At 30.3% G+C, this 18,753-nt stretch overlaps 1 protein-coding gene across 3 annotated transcripts; it reads right to left on the reverse strand.

The window, feature by feature from the left end:
- Positions 1–1,052: 1,052 nt before the first annotated feature.
- Positions 1,053–17,923, reverse strand: LOC108917741 (zinc transporter foi). 3 transcript variants are annotated; one of them, XM_018724487.2, is made up of 6 exons: positions 17,835–17,923; positions 17,521–17,627; positions 10,050–10,552; positions 8,083–8,734; positions 4,288–4,848; positions 1,053–1,601 (listed from the first exon to the last, which is right to left on the reverse strand). In XM_018724487.2, the coding sequence occupies exons 3-6, from the start codon at positions 10,542–10,544 to the stop codon at positions 1,375–1,377; spliced, it is 1,935 nt and encodes a 644-aa protein (XP_018580003.1). In that variant the 5' UTR covers positions 10,545–10,552; positions 17,521–17,627; positions 17,835–17,923; the 3' UTR covers positions 1,053–1,374. The 3 variants fall into 3 exon arrangements, with proteins under 3 accessions (XP_018580003.1, XP_018580004.1, XP_018580005.1); XM_018724488.1 differs by lacking the exons at positions 17,521–17,627; positions 17,835–17,923 and adding an exon at positions 12,699–12,816; XM_018724489.1 differs by lacking the exons at positions 17,521–17,627; positions 17,835–17,923 and adding an exon at positions 12,182–12,226.
- Positions 17,924–18,753: the final 830 nt, after the last annotated feature.

The raw sequence follows: 18,753 nt of genomic DNA on the forward strand, positions 1-18,753 counted from the left end.
CACAATACATTTTCAATATAGAATTATACCTAAATTATAAAATTTATATAAAATTATAAATAATTTTAAATTGCACAACCAAACGGAAATTTTAGGGAAAGCGGTGCGTCACCTGACGAGTCGCCACTGGTCCAATGGTACCAATCCATCAGCACCATAGAAAGACAAACTAATTTGCAGTGGCGGGTCTTGACTTCCATACCAAGGAGGGCAGAAAAATTTAGGTAGAAAGCATTGTAAAAAAAATAAATCAGATATAATTGGGTAAGTTTTATTTTAAACACTTTTGAAATTGTTATTTTTTATAGTGAAACTTCAATCAATTTATGTTTACAATTTTTTAAAAAACAAGAAACAACATGCAATAATAAAATATTACGCCACAGCTGAATAAATTACGTTTATTAAGAAAACAGGGCAGCGAATAGCTATCTATTATTTGGGTACTGTCAGACTATCCAGAGCCCAAACTGCAAAGTAAATATGCGCCACTCATATTTTCTTTCTGCGCGACGGTAACCATGACCACCGATGTAAAAACTTTACAAATGTAGAAGCAAGCTATGAGGAGCTCACGTATTTAGTTTTGCAAACGTTTTACGAGTTAAATTAACTGTACATTACAAATTTAACATTTCCTTTTTAATGTGTTTCGTAAGGCTAATCTATTTATATAGATAACAATGCAAACTAGAGCCCCCCGTATCAGCCGCCACTGCTAATTTGTCTTCAAGCGGATATAACACGAACTTATCTTTTCCAATCGACTAAATTGTAGGCATACTTAAAGCAGATTTATTTTCAAGCAGACCGCCCATTTGGGAGTCATCAAATATTATTTTCAATAAGCACACACTTTAAAATATTATAGCTTGTTTCCTCACCTTTTTCATTAACGTATATCTCGCTCGAGTCCGCTTTGTAGGCAACGATGAGTGTCACATGAAACTGGAAGCCGATTGATTTCATTTTCATTGATATTTACCGCTGCTAAGTTTAAATAAAACAAATCGTATAGTTTAAATGATTGTATTAAAAAAAAAATTAAATTAAAATTACAGCTTAGGAACACCGAAGACAGTAGATAAATGGAATTTGTATATTGTATGCGTATATGATAGATACATAAGTACAGATGAGAAATAAATACTTAGCCTGTAAGTTTTATACTTTGAACAAAAATGTCTTTAATGTTACATCGTACAGCTATATTACATCCTACTGTATGCCTGTTCACTAACATTAAAAAAAAATGCCTCTCAAATAAAATAAAACTAACAATTCCAATTGCAGTGGCTACACTTATGTACAAAAGTATAAATATTAATCATAGAACAACATATCGATTACTAGTATTCACTAATTTAAAATTTTTTATTCGGGATCATTAAATAAATTTTTTAAATCGTGCTCGTAAAGAGCTATTAAGGTCATTATGCCGAAACCTAGGAGTAACCCTCCTAAATGTAGTAGACACTGCATTAAATTCCCCTCGTCCTCGTGAGCAGAACTTAGTTCAGGAATCATATCTACTAATGCAATGTAGATAAACATGCCAGCCGCTGCGGCAAACACCCAAGAGCTTGCGTATTCAGTGTTACCTGTGGATAGAGAAATAGAGTAGTAAATAATCTGAATGAACCAAAAAATATATATACAGGGTTAGTTACATAACACTCTATGCCCCGGAATATAAATAATATAATTAAAATTTCCTTTCGAAAAATGTATCTTACAAGATGTTTACACAAAAAGTTGGGATTAGAGATGACATGATTCTCAAAGTTTCAAACTTTCACTATTATTTCAGATTATAGCAAACAGTTAAATCAGTCCGCTGATAGAACAAGTCAGGTTTGCTAACTTTGTCATGGCTTCTACCAACCAGGAGTCTAATGAAAATTTCTTAGTTTTGTTTAGTCAAACAATTGATGCTTTTCTAAGGCAGAGTGAAATATTATTTAGACCAAATTATTTATCAAAACCATTAGATAGCCATGATGAAATGCTGATTTATAAAGGTCTTAGATTGGTAAAGTACAGCAACTGATTATTGCTATCTGTCCCAAAAGGGCAGTTTGAAACAATTGTTCATATAAAAAAAAACTTGATTGTAAAGTGGCTACACATTGTGCTTTATCAAATTTAGGTACATTACTGATTTATTTCATCGGTGTTTTAGTTAAAATAACATTAAAACACTAAAATATATAATGTATTTTGGAAGTCTTAATGTAAGAAGACACAAAATTTTCAATGGAAAATATTTGGGAATGTTCAACAATAGGAAATTTTCCTACCCCTCAAAAAATGTTTAAAATGCCAAAATTGTTAAAGAAAGTTTTACACACATTTGAAAATCAAAAAATATAAGTTTATAACTGAAAATCCAAAAATTATAGAAAAATTTCAAGTACGCCACTGAGTTCTACACATAAAACTGATGAAATGCATTTTTATGGAAATAAAAAAAATTCCAGAAAAGAAAACTTAAATGACCAAGTATTTCTTAAAGCAATTAAAATATTGAAATGTGAATCTTTTCAAATTTTCTCGAAAATCAAATCCAAGACATCGTATCTATTTTTTGCCTATCTTTTTAAGGGCGATAGCCACTTGATGGATCAAAAAAATTTTTTTTGCTTTAATTTAACCTTCGAAAATATTGTGTATAAAATTTTCAAAATTTCGAAAATTTACCGAGTTACAGTCATGTTAGTGAGGCAGGTATAGACACCATAATCATCGGTGCGCTAGGGACAGACGAAGAATCGTGCGAAAAAGAGCAATAAAATAAAAAACAATGCCAAAACCCCTGGAGATGTAGAGGAAGAACCATCATATGGCCCAAGACTCGATAGTTTTATGTAAGTATAAATATGTTAGTAGATCCATGATTTGTTTTATAGTAAGAAAAACGGGCCGAAAACTTTAAACGCGTTTTTCCCAAAATGCCTCTTTTTCAAACTGGTCGCATCGATAACTCGATTAATTAACCAATTTTTTATTTTTTTTTATTTGTCTTTGCAATGGCCAAGGTTAAGTGGAAAATTTTTATTATTACTATTTTTTAAGAGTGCTGAAATGCAAAAAAGGGGCAAACAAGTGAAAAAAATGTTCAATTGGCGACAAATGGCGAAATTATCAAAAAAAAATGGTTACGTACAACGATAACTACATTCATATAGATTCTAATGCAATTTGATTCCTTTTTTTCAGATAACCCGTTTTTGGAAAATCGATGAGACCATGGAGGGGGATTTTTTTTAAGGCTTTACGGCAAAACTCATAACTTTGTACTAACTTCATATTTTTTAATAAAAATTTACATGAATCAAGTTAAATATACACTTAATAAAATAAAAAAACCCATGTTCCTTAATTTTCCCGGTCAAAAAAATTCACGAAAATGGCTCACTTTTTTGGCCGTCACAGTGGCTTAATATGAAGAACCTCTCAAAAGAGCCGAAATTGGCCTACTTTGATTTTTATAATTTCCAAATCGACAAAAAGTTTATCAACAATTCTATACAAATAATCTTTCTTTCGGAATTGGAAATGTCTATTTAAAAATAAAATATGTACCGTTTTATATTTAAAAAACTAAACAGTATTTTAATACTAAAAATAAATAAATTACTTTCTTGCTCAACAGGTTTCATTGGAATTATTCCTCAAAATAATATTAGCGTGCGGAAATGATGATATTTTTTAGTTGCTTCGGTTTAAATTTACAAGGCATTGGATTTAATAATGAAGCAACTATCTTATTTTATTGATGAATGGTAAACTGGAATTAATTACCGAAATTTAAACGAAAAGAGAAAGGAATCGATACATGAGATCACGAGAATTATGTATCACTCATATCTCCAAAACCAAAGCTGAACTCATCTTGGAACTTTCTCAGTAGCACGTTCTAATGATTTACAATAACTTAGCACAAAATTTTTAACAAATTACGAGTTTGCTAAAATGGGCGATTTTCGGAGTTACTCTTTCCACAAACTACATCATCCAACGCGGCAATTCGAAATGGAATATTTTGTACCTCTTTTTTTCCCAAAACTATCAGAAGATTAATATTTTAAACAGATTTTTTGGGCAAACTTCGAAATTAATCTGTGAATAATTAGATTATACTCGCCTTTTTTTCTTAATCAATATTTCCTTATCCTAATGTATGTACGTTAATTACGCTTAGTATAACTTCATTTCTCCCAAAATAAATTTTACAATTGGATAAAAGATATAAAGAATATATAAAAATAATTCTTAAATTCTTACCTAACCAGAGTCCAAACATGTTTCCGAAAATACATAAAACACTTGAAAGTATATTATAAAACAACGCTTGTTTTATACTCATGCCAGCCTTTAGTAACATTGCAAAATCGCCCAATTCATGGGGCAGCTCATGGCAAAACACAGCCAATGTCGTGGAGAATCCTCCAGCGACTCCCTCTGAAAATGCCGCCCCAATCGCCATTCCATCAGTAAAATTGTGCAGACCATCACCCATAATAACCATCCAAGCCACAGACGAGAAATTCTGAGGAGCCGCATGGACATGCCCGTGTTTGTGGGAGTGCCCGTGATGGTCATTTTTGTGTTCTCTCACAATAACCGTGTAGTCTTCATGATCGTGTTTCTGATCCGACGGAAGCATCTTATTTACTTCAGTACAAGCGTTGATATTCAGGTTGCCGGAAGAATCCGTTATGTTCTGGTTAGTTTCCAGTTTTTCTATGGTGGGTGACCTCGACTTCTTGCAGGATTGGATATCGGAGTTAGAGTCTAGTTCAAGCATTGTAGTTGCTGTTTTGTCGGACTCGTAGAATGTTGTGTCTGGAATAAATTTTATTACTTGACAAAACCTCCAAGTAGGAATTTAAGTTTTCAAATTACAACAGATTGAGGTTGCAGCTCAAAAAAAAATGCCAAAACAGCTGAAATATGCCTAAATAAACTTGTTGAAGTTCGCTTAGTTCACCATACTTGAGCCGGCAAATGAATTTCATAACTGTTTGCCTAATGATGTAAAACTATTTCATAATAACCTTGCAATTTCTCAAAAAAATAAATGAAATTATATAAATCACTGTACATACAGGCTGTTTCTATTTCCTACCAAAAAAAAGTTTCAGATAAAAGTGTAGGATATCAAGGATCCAATATGCTGGTGACCTTGGATTTTACGACCTTAAATTTCAAGGTCAAATCAAGGATAACTTGACAATATTTAATAAAATATCTCTATTTTTATGCCAGCAATCAATGGAGTGCCAAATGTACGTTCCCGGAACATAAGTAAGTTGGTTGTCGTGAATCAGTCAGGAATAATGGAAAATTAGAACTGAGTTGTTATAAAGTATTCCAAAGGTTCACTAATAATCACAGTACAGTAATAAAATGTAGTAAAGTGTACAGTCGGATCCCAAAATAATAGGCAACGATTTCATCTTTAATCCGGCTCATAACCATTTTTAGCAGTCAACACAAAGAGAAGTACGAGCCGTTTGTAAATTCTCCATATAAAATTGTGTGTGTCGCACTCTCCCAGAGCAGTCAATACTGCACTGTTTTAGGATATTCTTCTGCTGCATTTGGAGTGCACCCAATATTCTTCTGCTGCAGCAAATTCCACTTTCATTGGTGTTTGGTGCGTGACATCAATTGGGTTGCATTTATTTGGCTCCAGGCAATTCTGTTGGAACAGGCAAACAGGCGTACGCGCGAAAGAAGTCCGAGGATATCTTTCCGTTAATTTAATTGTGGTTGCAATTAATTTATTAGTGATTTTGGGTTTACGTTCTTAAAAATTGAGAGTAATTCAAGCTGGATGGTATTTTAAAAATGAGCTTCCGACAATAAAAAAATTCAGACTGCTATCTCAGAGGATCAAAATTTGCCTAGAATATTTAGAAGGGTGCTTTTGCGAACTATGCGTAACATGAATTTCCGTTTTATAAAACAAAATCGAAAGAGTATGCTGATAAAAAAAGAGGAAATAGTGATATGGCGAAGAAACTATTTAAGACAAGTGTTAGGAGCTCGAAAACTAAATCGAAGAATATATTACACAGACGAAATATGCATAAATGAAGGTCATACGATGACAAAAGTGTAGCACGATGGCAATATCCAAAGCAAACGGCAGGCATATCTGGAAAGATTTTCGACTGGATTAGTCACCTTCTAGAAAAGGGCGGTGCCTATAATTATTATAACGCATATTGGAAGAACAGCAGGATTTTTGGAACAGAATGTGTGTATACAGGGTGTCCCGAAATTAGTGCGACAAAATTTGGTCACAGATTATTAAGACAAATTCAGGGGACCCATAATCTTTATTTTTGCCAAGTGGCCCCCTGAAATCCGCCCCTAAGAATAATCTTTTTTATATCTCAGAACCCTGTTGTACGAGAATCACTAAATTTGGTACACAGGTGTTTTATGACATGTGGAATCTGATAGTGCTATGCCTTTTGACGGGGAATCCCTTTAAGACACTTTCATGGGTCCCCTTTTCTTTGGGGCCAAAAAATTTGGTCGCATATTTGAATTTCTTAAAAATTATTAGTTACTAGAAAGCCATTGAATTTAGAAACTTTTTTATTTCTTGATATTTTTTTCATAAATGCAATGTTTTCGAGAAAAATGGCAAATCACGATATGCATTTCATCACATTTTGCCATTTTTCTGGAAAACATTGCGTTTTAGAAAAAATATCCAGACAAAAAAGTTTCTAAATTCAATGGCTTTCTAGAGGACTAATAATTTAAAAAAAAATTAAATATGCCACCAATTTTTTTGTCTCCAAAGACAAAGGGGTCCACGAAAAATTGTTTTAAGGGGATTCTCCGCCAAAAAGCATAGCACTATCAGATTCCACCTGTTATAAATCCCCTGTGTACCAAATTTAGTAATTCTCGTACAACAGGGTTGTAAGATATAAAAAAAGACTATTCATAGGGGCGGATTTCAGGGGGCTATAACTCCAAAAGAGGGGGGCCAATTGGCAAAAATAAAAAATACGGGTCCCCTAAATTTGTCTTAAGAATCTGTGACCAAATTTTGTTGCACTAATTTCGGAACACCCTGTATATAGTATAGTTTAGTGTATTATTATAACAGATAAAGTGTAATATCCGCGGTATACGCATCAGGTAAGTGTAAGTGAGTAGTGGTGGGCAATCGCCGTCCAAAAAGACAACACTCAACAATTGTGGAGAGAATGTGGAGTCTATAAGCTTTTTAAAGTAAATATTCAACGTGAACTTATTTTCTATAAGTTTCTGTTCTTTGATCCCTTCTCAAGTAATACGCCTATGGAATCTTGTCCCTGCACCCCTCACCTCCCTTATTAGTCTAAGTGCTGAATGTGAATCACTGCACATTATTATGGAACACGGGTATTGTTAGTTAAAGAAGTCTTTGTTAATTCACGTGCAGTGATAAATTAATGTCAAATATAAAGAATGTTTTAATCGCTGAACATGGTTCACATGTATATTGTGACAATATACCGTTTATACATATATACATAAATGTATATGCCCAGTTGAAGAATGCGAGCGCGGGCAAACAAAATACAAATACAGTTGCATTGGGCCACTGGGCAATAAATCTCAGTCGTTGACAAGTGGTTGACAAATTGCCCCGCAGTGCAGTGCAGCAATGCGGAATTTAGTGTGATTCAGGTAATTTTCATTTATTATAGGCACCTTCTATTAATCATTCATATTACAATTGCAAAATGGAGAAATAATATTATTACAACATGGCATTTTGGAGACCTTCTGAAACGGAACAAAATGAAATTTACCATAAATAGAATAAAATTGTTTGAGGACACAAATAATTAAAATATGTTGTTGGCCAAATCAACATATAATAGAAATTTTCTGCACATTATATGCAAATTATTATAATTTTTTACCTTTATCAGAAAACTTTTTTAGGGGCGCCTATGAAACTCATTAAATTTTATTGCCAGGCGTTTTTTTACATGTTCAACTGACTTGGGAAAGACTTTACTAATAAACCCCAATACTGAGACATAATACTGTAATACTTACTAGGATTATTCATAATGTCTTTATAGCAATAAGGAAAAGTATTATATCGGTCCATACACTGCGTATCATTTTTCTGACTGATACCCTCCGTTCTGTCGTTAAGAATAGTAACATGCGAATGTGCATGCTTCTGTTTCCTTTTCCTCCACTTTCCAGCAAGTGAAATCAGTCTCTCCATGATAAAGAATAAAGTTAAACCAAGCATGGCCACGAAACCTTTCCAAGTATTCTGATCGTGGGTGTTATGGCTGTGTTCATCATGCCCGTGTTCGTGGCCGTGACTATGGCCAGAACTCATCGCATGTGGCAGTAGATGCAACAAAGCATCCCCTGCCAATGTTCCTACAGCTAAAGCTACTAAAAACTGTATTAGTGGTTTGTAAAAAGTCTTCTGCATCACTGGTATTATAGCAAGAGACAGGACGCCACAAGCGCTGATTACAACAACTGCTAAAATGGAGTAAAGCCAAACTAGACTATTCCTGCTGTTCTCTGAAACATCATGGATAGGGAATATCACCTCTTCTTCTGGGCAATTCGGGGCAATCATGCTGTATAAAATGATGGGGCATGCCTTTTGAAAAGTTGTATGGTTAATTGTTGACGATAAAATTTCTTTCTTCAACACCGTCGTCAGTTCTTGGTCAACACACTGAAAAAAGAAACATTAATTTACATGTATCACCAGTGATAATAAAATTTGTATATATAAAACTTAGAGATTCAAACCAAATAGATTATTTATTAATGTTTACTCAATTCAAAGATTTTAAATAATTTGTTCAGTAACTCCAATTTATCTCTCAAATCTTGTATCCTACATCTCTTATAGAAATACTTTTCAATCTCTATTTTCACGGGGACAAAGACAATAGCAACTAAATTAAGTACTTTAAATTTGTCATACAGCACTAGACTTAATGGGCTCATCTTAATTGAAAGTGTGACGAGTGACTAACAACACCTTTTCAGCAAATTTGCATATTTTAACATCATTAAGATCAAAATTGGGATGGCAGATGTGTATCAGAAAAATAACAATGTAAGATATTTTTTTTAAATTTTCACTTCAAAAACATTGCTGGCGATTTCACTTTAAATTCTGAAAATATAGGAATGGTTTCATATTTAAGAAATAATAATAAATGTTTTATTGTAACGCCTGGTGGTAATAGTTTAAATAACTAGATGGATTTCACAGGGTCTAACGACACTTACAGTGTACTATAATTCCATAAACAAAAATCTAAATAAAAAATTTAGATAAATTTGGAATGAATACACTGAAGATGAATTTTTCGAGACAAAACGTCTGAATCTGGTTCGGACTGAGGCAGTACAGTATTGGGGATCATAAAGGCTTGCAAAAAATGTAATAAAATTTCTAGTCGTATTTAAAAAAATGAAGTTGATGATGGTCCTGGAGAGACGAAACGAAACGTTACATACAAAAATTGATTATCAGTATCACTTTAAACAAGGCTGAATGAAACAAAAATGGATTTCCAAAATTTAGTTTTTTTTCAAATATGTATTTCGAAAACTAATCATGTTAGCTTTGATTTTTTAGAGCCATAATGTTGGTTCCCTGATTACACAACTTTTCCTCCATATAAGCTATTTTGTATCTCTTACCGTTTTCGAGATCCCTGTAGTGAAAAGCAAATTTGTAACAGCCTGTAGTAGTAAATATACTATAAATTTGAAAATACAAAGGTAGTTTTACAGTTCTTCAACAAATATTTAAAAATATCAAAAATGTATTAATAATAATTAATGGTATTGTTGCACATTGAAATAAAAATATGAAAACAGGATTTTTTGCTTACTTGTTACCTTTGTGGTCCAAACATTTATATTAAGAAAATCAAAAACTAATATTGAGCAGAATATATATATCTATCATTTTATCTCTACTCTGACAATAATTTTATTGAATATCTAAAGTGCCATAAAATCAGACTTACCGTATCATTTGCAGTACTATTATCTAATTTTAAATCTAAAGCAGGAGCAGCCTCATTAATATCATGAATATGTGGATTTTCTGATAACATCTGGTGTAAATCCAGATGGTGAATAAGTCTTTCAAATCCTTCCATAGTCATCGTATCACCGTTACCATATTTCAAAAATATTTTCCTTAAGTACTCGGTTACAATTTCACTATTTACGCTATCGTTACTTTCTTCTAGGCTGTTTCTCTTTGATAGGTTGTGTATCTCTTCAATTTTAAAAACATTAGCACTGTCGTCAAACGTATTATCAGTCGTGTATGGATCATCTCTATGCTTTTCACGTGGACTAATTTGAAGATTTTCTATTAGTGGCGGGTTATTGGGATCATCGTACTGCCTGCGTGGCACTACATTCTCATGTCCTACAGCTGCGTGAGAAGCACATGGTGAATGGGTAGCGCAGATAAAGCAAAAAATGCACACTGATATTACATGATGGGCCATCTTTCAAACTGAAAAAAAAAACTGATTACCATTTTGATTTGAATTAAATATTGAAATTAAAAAATATTAGATTAAACTGTTGCATTGATTATTATTACAAATGTTAACTGTTTCAAATATCCACAATATTTTATAAAAAATTTACAAATGTAGTACTCGCCACTTTATTATTTAATTAAATTAAACGATGAATGCTGAATGTGAAATCCAAATCAATTACTGATATCAGAACTGACTTGAATTGTACTAAACACTCATTTTAATTTAAAGTTAAGGCCAGATTTATTAAAGTAGTTAAAGGAAGATTTTTATTTCAGTTCATGCTTAATAATTTTTGCCATAATTCTTTGAAAATACGCTTCAGCGTATAACTGAAATTTACATTGCAATTTATAGTACACACAAAAAGTATTATTACTTTTTCACACCTGAATGGTTTCAAATCTATAAATAAAATAGAAATATGAGACTCATTCTATTTATTAACTTTTTAACTCCTGACCTGAATGTTAATGCACTTCAACATTTGAAATAAAACCACTTTTTATTCTGAAGTCTGCGGTTCTTTAAAAAAAATATGGGGATTTCTATGAATTTTATTAAAATATAATTTATATTTACTATCAAGTCAAATAAGTAGATAAGCTTTTAAGACATGATATTAAATTGTAATTTTCCTAATCAGATCTAATGCAAAATATATCTGTATAGTGTATATACAGGTCGTCTTGATTTGTAGGTGTACAATTAACAAAATGAGTGAAAAAAAGGGAGTTCAAATATTTTTTAATAAATAACTAATGTATCTTAGGAAACTAGAAATAACATCTCCAAAATTGTATTAGCAACTTTTTTTACTGGAATTTAACAACTATTTAATATATTTTAGTCTTGTTTATTTATTTTTTTATGGGAATTAATGTTGAAGTGAGTCAATTTTAATTTTTTCTTACATGACAATAAGCCAAGGTGTGAACTTCACTTATTAGCAAGAGACGAAAATACATATCTGAAAAAATTGAGTGTCGGAAAAACAACCATTTTATTTTTTCTGCAAATTTAGTATACAACCATTTTAGAGTGCATAGAATAATTTTACGGTGTTATATCTTTAATAACAAAATCACTAACATGTTTTTCTGAAATACTGATCCATATAACAAATAATAGTCAGGTCATGGTAATGGAAAACCAATAATTATTTATTGTATTTAAGGGGGTGTTGTTAACATACAAACTAGACACACTGTATTTTTAAAAAAATATCCATTAGAAATTATTTTACTAAAAAATTATCAGCACAAAGCGGAAATGCTTTTATAAAGATTCTGCATATGTTTAGAACTGCATTTTCCCATCTTCAATTGAATATGCAAAGTAATGTTTTTTTTTAATTTGGTTTTTTGTTTACTTATTTGTTCAAAATTGGTTAAAAATATTGACATTTTGTTTCTTTTTGTCGTTGGTTCATAGAAACAATTTTGTTCCCTTTTGTTGTTTTAAATAAACCATTATATTTATTTACTTTTTTTAATTTGTGCTAGACAACTGCTAACTTGAAATTTGAGAGCATGAGCATCGTTTTCTATATATATTTTTTTTAAAGTTCATAATATAATTTTTAAAATTTTTGTTACCTGTTACAGTAATAAGAGGAAACGTTTCACTGAGTTAATAGTAAACGAACAGAAGCACAAAGAAACAAAAACTAATTAGAGTTACTATTTAGTTGTAGTTATAATAAAAAAATTTAAAATAGTGAATCGTTCAGTAAAAAAAATGTGCAAACATATTTTGAAGTATTTTTATAATCCGTAGGCAGCTTGTTAGCGATATTTTAATGAGTAGACAATAGAGGACAACAATAAAAATTTTCCAAAAAATAATTAGACAAGTTTTTGCTATTGATAAGTTAAATAAGTGGTTAAAATTTCAGCAACATGGAAAAATATTTTACTGTATTTTTATTTTGAGTAGTTTTCCCATTTTTTTCAGTTTTTCGTTTCGATTTTTTAAAATTATTAAGTCTTTATTTATTAATTGCCTGAAGATCATCTATAAATCTGAACACCATGTATACCTAATAAAAAATTTTAAGTTTGAATGTGCATAAATCAATTTTTTTTTATTCTACACACTGGTAAAAAAGTATACCTTCTATTGTTCAAAAAATGATGATTTTACAAGAGCTCCAAGTTAGTCTAGTATACTGTTGGCACCATGCACTGTACTAACAGCAGCACAATTTGCAGTTCAACAATGCGATAGGAAAAGTTGCTTGAAACTGCAAGTTACTTCTAGGTAAGTAATGTTAAGTCTCGATTTACAACTCTCCCCACCACTGAATATTTTTGTTTAAAACCATATAGTTCAAGTTAAATAACGTTTTGATACAACAAACTAAATTAGAAGCTAAAATTTCTTATTTATAATAAGTACCGAGAATGAAATTTAGAATGTGTTTCTATAATTACTTTGTGTTAAAGGTTATTTTTATAGTAAATCATAAAATAGGTCAAGTATCTCCTATTCCTAAAATACTTTCTTTAATGTGCACTTTAAGAAATTCACCCCTTTTTGTATTGTGTGGTTTACAAATTTAAATAAATAGTTTATAAAAATCGGACTAATATAAAAACACATTCTCAACAGTAGCACATATGTTAGTCCTTTTTAACAAAAGAGTAAAAAAAAATTAATTACAAATAAAGTTAAATATACTTCTTTATCTAAACGTTAACTAACTTTAACTGACTTTTTTATTAACTTTACAATAAATCGTTGAATTATATAATGTATCAAATAATAATCATATGAGTAATATCTTAAGGTATACAAATTCAAAATTTTGCAATTATTTTATGGTAAATTGTGGCATTAAGGCCTGATTTTTTTCACCTCCTGATAAATTTATCTTCCAGTTAAATCTATATCTTTTTCATAAAATATATATATATAAGAAAGGGACAGACATAGAATTAATTGACACTTAAATTTACCCGACAGTTGAAAAAAAACGGACTTAAATTGATTAACTCACATGGTTACTATGTAGATACCTCAATTTGTTGATTTTGAAAAAAATTATTTTAAAAATAGAATTAGCATTTGCTTAGTGACAATTTTTGTACTGTTTCTTTCATGGGATTGAGACATTTTTAGTTATAATGAAAGAAAAGAGGACTTGTTAAATTATGGCAATTTGACAAACAGAATCATATTAATTCTCAAAATTATATTTAGACACTTAGTCACCAAACATTTGCATGTATTTTCTTATGAATCTATTAAAAATAGATGCACATTATTTCAACAGGCGGAAACATTTTTGTATGTCAGAAAGATATTGTAACTACCTAACTATAATTTATGCAACATTTAATTTTCATAAATATTTTATTACTGCACATAACTGGTAAGAAATGTGGATGTGTAAAATGGTTTTTATAGCTATCAAAAACAGTCATATCTGATATCTGAACGAATAACTGCTAAATAGCAAAAGTTCAACTGTTAAGAAATGTTCAGGAGCATATGTTCATAAGTTTTATCTTAATAGATATTACAAAGCAGATATATCTGCTGGTAAGTAGAGGTAAGTTGCATCATTACTTAGCAGTTATCAGTAACTGAGCAGTAGTGATAATAAAAATTGGACTTATCTGTAAGTAAACCGACAATATTCAAATTGATATTGCAATCTAATAAAAACATAATTTGCTGATGTGTCATTAACTCCATTATTGAATAGGAAATGTGCAATTACATCGTCGTATTGATTAAGAAAAGGGTTAACACCTTATTAATGCCATTCTTTTTGATGATCCTAGTACATCTGCTTTTTGTTAGGGCAGCAGTACTTATCATACATTGTAATTAAAAATATTTAGATGCACATAGAATATTGTATGAAGTAAGTTAATACAATTGTATGCAAGTACATAGATATAAAAATTGCAGACGTCAAATGGAATACAATATTGTAGTAATTACTTTCAATATAATAGTTGATGACATCTAGTATTTAAAAAAATGCTTACAAACATTAAATATTTGTGTATCAAACAACCTTCATTCTTATTTTCAATGAATGCATTTCTGTAAAGCAGTTAGAAATATGCTTCTGCTTATGCAAAATTTTGAAATATTGAAAAATAAACAAATAAATATAAACCAAATAATTTAAAGAAAAAGTAACATAGGCCTTTTCGGACCTGTCCATTGGAATTAAGTCCATCAATAAATTCACTAAATGACTAAATCGATGTTTAGGTGCTTAATAAAATGACTATATATTTTTTTGTTACTAAGAAAGAAAGATTATTTAGTTACTTCGAACATTTCATACTTTAATATTTAATTTAAGACATTTATGGCAATGTGAAAAAATAAATTAATTTATACAATTCTATCACTTTCTATGGACCGTTGAATTATTCGTATCTAATACTTATGTAATAGGAAAATCAATCATTTCAAGAAGCAAAGCAGTAGCTGTTATATTATAATATATTATTATTATTATTATTATATTATAAAAAAATAATACCATATTTAAACAAATGCAGGCAAGTAGTCACAGAGGCAAGAATTAAGGCCTGTGACATGTATTATATGTCTATCTACTATTTTTGCAACTATTTTCTTTATACAGGGTGTTTATTAAGTACTTGTACAAACTTTAAAGAGTGAATCGTTGACTAATTTTAAGATAAAAAGTTGAAAAAGATGAACATGGGTCTACAACGGCTTGGTTCTCGAGATACAGGATGTTGCAGTAGGCTAGGTGGCGGTCATTTTCAGCAATTATTGTAAATGTTAGTAACTTATTTGTAGAAGTAGTTTAGCCTTAATCTTGTAAATGATCTAAATTTGTCACATCGCAATACAATCAATAAAAGACGTATTTTTTCACTTGTTGAAAATAGATATGTTTAGTCAAAAATGACTTACAGTGCGACACAAAAAAGTTATGTCTATTTAAATCCAGGTATAAAACAGTATGTAACGCCCTCTAACATTAAACAGATAACTATGTAAATATTTTAGTTTCTTATCAATACTCCAAATTTCTCCAATTTCGTCAAGTCGCCATGTTATTTAATAAAAATATAATCAAAATACCACAAAAATTTTTTTGGACAGCCTGTATCTCAAGACCCAAGCCGCTGCGAACCCATGTTCATATGAACTTTTTATGTTAAAATTGCTCGAAGATTCACCCTTTAATATTGAACAAATACTTAATAAACACCCTGTATAAAAACTAGTAAGAGTGTTATTTATGAAAGTATTAATCACTAACTTTTGTTTAATATATGCCTTAATTTAAGTATTTTTAATACGTCTATGAAAGCAAATAATTATGAAATCTTGGTACTAAAAATAATTATTATTATTGCCTTAATTTGAACAATGTTATCTAAGCATTATAGTACCTAATAAACAATATGTATGCCTGATTAATCCAAAGTGGTACATAAATTAAAATTACAAAGGTACTCTAAAAATTTTTAAAAAGTTTCCAAGTCTGATGGTGGAATTATAGCCAAAAGCTGTAAAACAAAAACCTAAATTTTTATGCAACCAATTAAACAGTAACTACAAAAAATGTATTGTGAAATATCTGTAATAATAACAAATATTTAAAATGTATTCAGTGAAACTCAAAGAAACTTAAATTTATCACACAACAATCGAATGCAATTTTGTCAATTTATAGAAATAAAATTATAAATTGTATAAATTGGATGAATTCTTAGATTGCATCGAATTAATTGCTCTTTTACCCTCTTCATACGTACTTCATGCCATAAGCGATGACAAGATATAAGTACCTCCTGTAAATATCTTGTTTTGTTTTAATCTAACATAAAGAATTGGAAACGTATAAAACTTTTCCATATCTGGAATCAGTATTAAGCAGTACAATTTTTAATACAATTTAAATTCTAAAAACTCGTATTGCCATAAAAATATTCATTACTCCAATAATGTTATCTACGTAATAAAACTCTTAAAATAAAACCTTTACTATAGGTATTTATATTACCTATATCATTTTCGAAATCATGAGTAATATAGAAAGTAATAATTAAAAGAATGAAATTAACGAAATAAATATTAAGCAACAAAAATATATGTACATGATGATACAACCAATTAAACACTATTGTCATATTAATTAGATGATTGGTCTGGTGACATAAATACATTTATACTTAGATTGGTAACAAGTTTTGACTTGATAAAAAATTTAAATGATACAAGTTTATATCTACATTCCACAAAATATTAAATAACAAAAAAATAAGTACTTACTTACTTATCATGCAATCTTAATAATTGCTTTTTAATCCTTTGATGTAATACAATTAACATAAAAAATATAAATAACCAAAGGACTACTTACTTACTAATTCTTTCAAAAATTGTGCTAACTGAAATTTACTTTTTAATTGTTTTCTTTTTTCTTAAAGTACAGTTAATCTAAATGTTAATTTTTCTTGACAGTTCATTAAATAAACTGCTTCTCGAGATTACTGAATAAAACATAACTGAAGGGGTTTCTATTCACTTGATATTTAACTTTATATGTTTATGTAACAATATTTTATATTAATATTCTGAAGAAATTAAGACCAATAAACTATAGTTTAATTCGTTTCTTTCCAATTATAAACACGAGTTCAATTAAATAATTAAATTTATTATCAACAAGTATTTAGGATTTAGATTAGATATACTTATTTAAACCTACTTATAGAATGAAAATGAAATTTTCTTTCCAAATAACTTATTACGTTTATTTAGATTTTGGATGAAAACGAAAAAACGTAAACATTATTCTTAACTCTGAACCTCCTTATAAAGCCATGAGCCTATTATGAATAAAATTAAAATAGTTCAGCAATTGAGAGGCCAAATGAAATTTTGTAAACTAGAGAAATTTAGCTATGTATAAACCGGTACTTACCCCTTAATATTGTACGATAAAAAACAACAGTAACCTTACTTCCACTATCACAGACGGAACATTACCCCAAGGAGAAAGTAGACGCCATCGGGATCGAGGAAGTATAACTTAAAAAAAAAGCTATGTAGGTACACTTAATTTAATTTTTCAATGCATTCAGTTTCTAAACATGTAATTTATTCAAAGGCAAGTACATTAAAAAAAATCAATGTTAACAAGCAACCATAAACCCTATATTTCATCTAAAAATAGGAATTTAGGTTATATATAATATGGGGTTATATTACGAATTTACAAATTTGGCAGATACCTACGTTATTTCACTAGCACCAAGCCGGAATAGGCAGAGTTGCATATAATTTCACGTTAGGCAACACGAAATACATACGTGGCATTACGAAAGTCACCTGTGAAAGTCACCACTGTCTCATCTACTGCATTTGTGAATCATGATCATAGATAAGATAATGATCATATTTTCTGGAAAGTCTTGGAACGTCCTATGTAAATAGATTCAGGTCTACTGCTCACAAATATAGAATGTCCCAAGTTTGTGCCCATGAGATCATGCGCTTATTACCATGGTGCTCTGAAATTTAGAACTCGAAGTTTCTGTAATATGGAGTTGCACGAATAAAAGTACAATTATTTGCAATCTTTATAAAATAAGCTAAATCGCAGGATTCATTCAAAAGGGATTATTTTTTATGATTTATTAATAACGTGTGCACATCATCGAAAGTTTATAAAGCCAAAAACTACCGTGCACATCACGAAAACAACAGAGGATGCGACATATATTATATTAGAGAATTTTTACATAAAGTAGGGAGTTTTTGCATATCGGTTTTAAGAATACCGTAAACGGTAAAGTCACGTGAGAGGGCATTGCGCATGTGCGACAGTTACCGTTGGCGTTTATCGTTACGGTATTCCGATATCCAACCCAGATTACGGTATTAGTTTACCGTGCATTTAGGATAGTAATTTTGTGTACGAATAATAATCCATCCATTTTTCTTTCACTTGCCGATTGCCTTTTACCGCAAGAGTATCAAATGAAAGCATAACCGTCAGAATTGAGGTTAGGACACGCTTTACCATTGCGGATAAACGACACGATATGCAAAAACTGGAAGCATTCAGTACACGCTATTTGTCAATACGGTATTCAGTCACGTGTTTTTAACGTTTATCGTATTCGTAAATACCTTATGCAAAAACTCCCTAATA

The sequence above is a fragment of the Anoplophora glabripennis genome, unplaced genomic scaffold (assembly GCF_000390285.2).
Source record: "Anoplophora glabripennis isolate ALB-LARVAE unplaced genomic scaffold, Agla_2.0 scaffold61, whole genome shotgun sequence".
NCBI lineage: Eukaryota > Metazoa > Arthropoda > Insecta > Coleoptera > Cerambycidae > Anoplophora > Anoplophora glabripennis.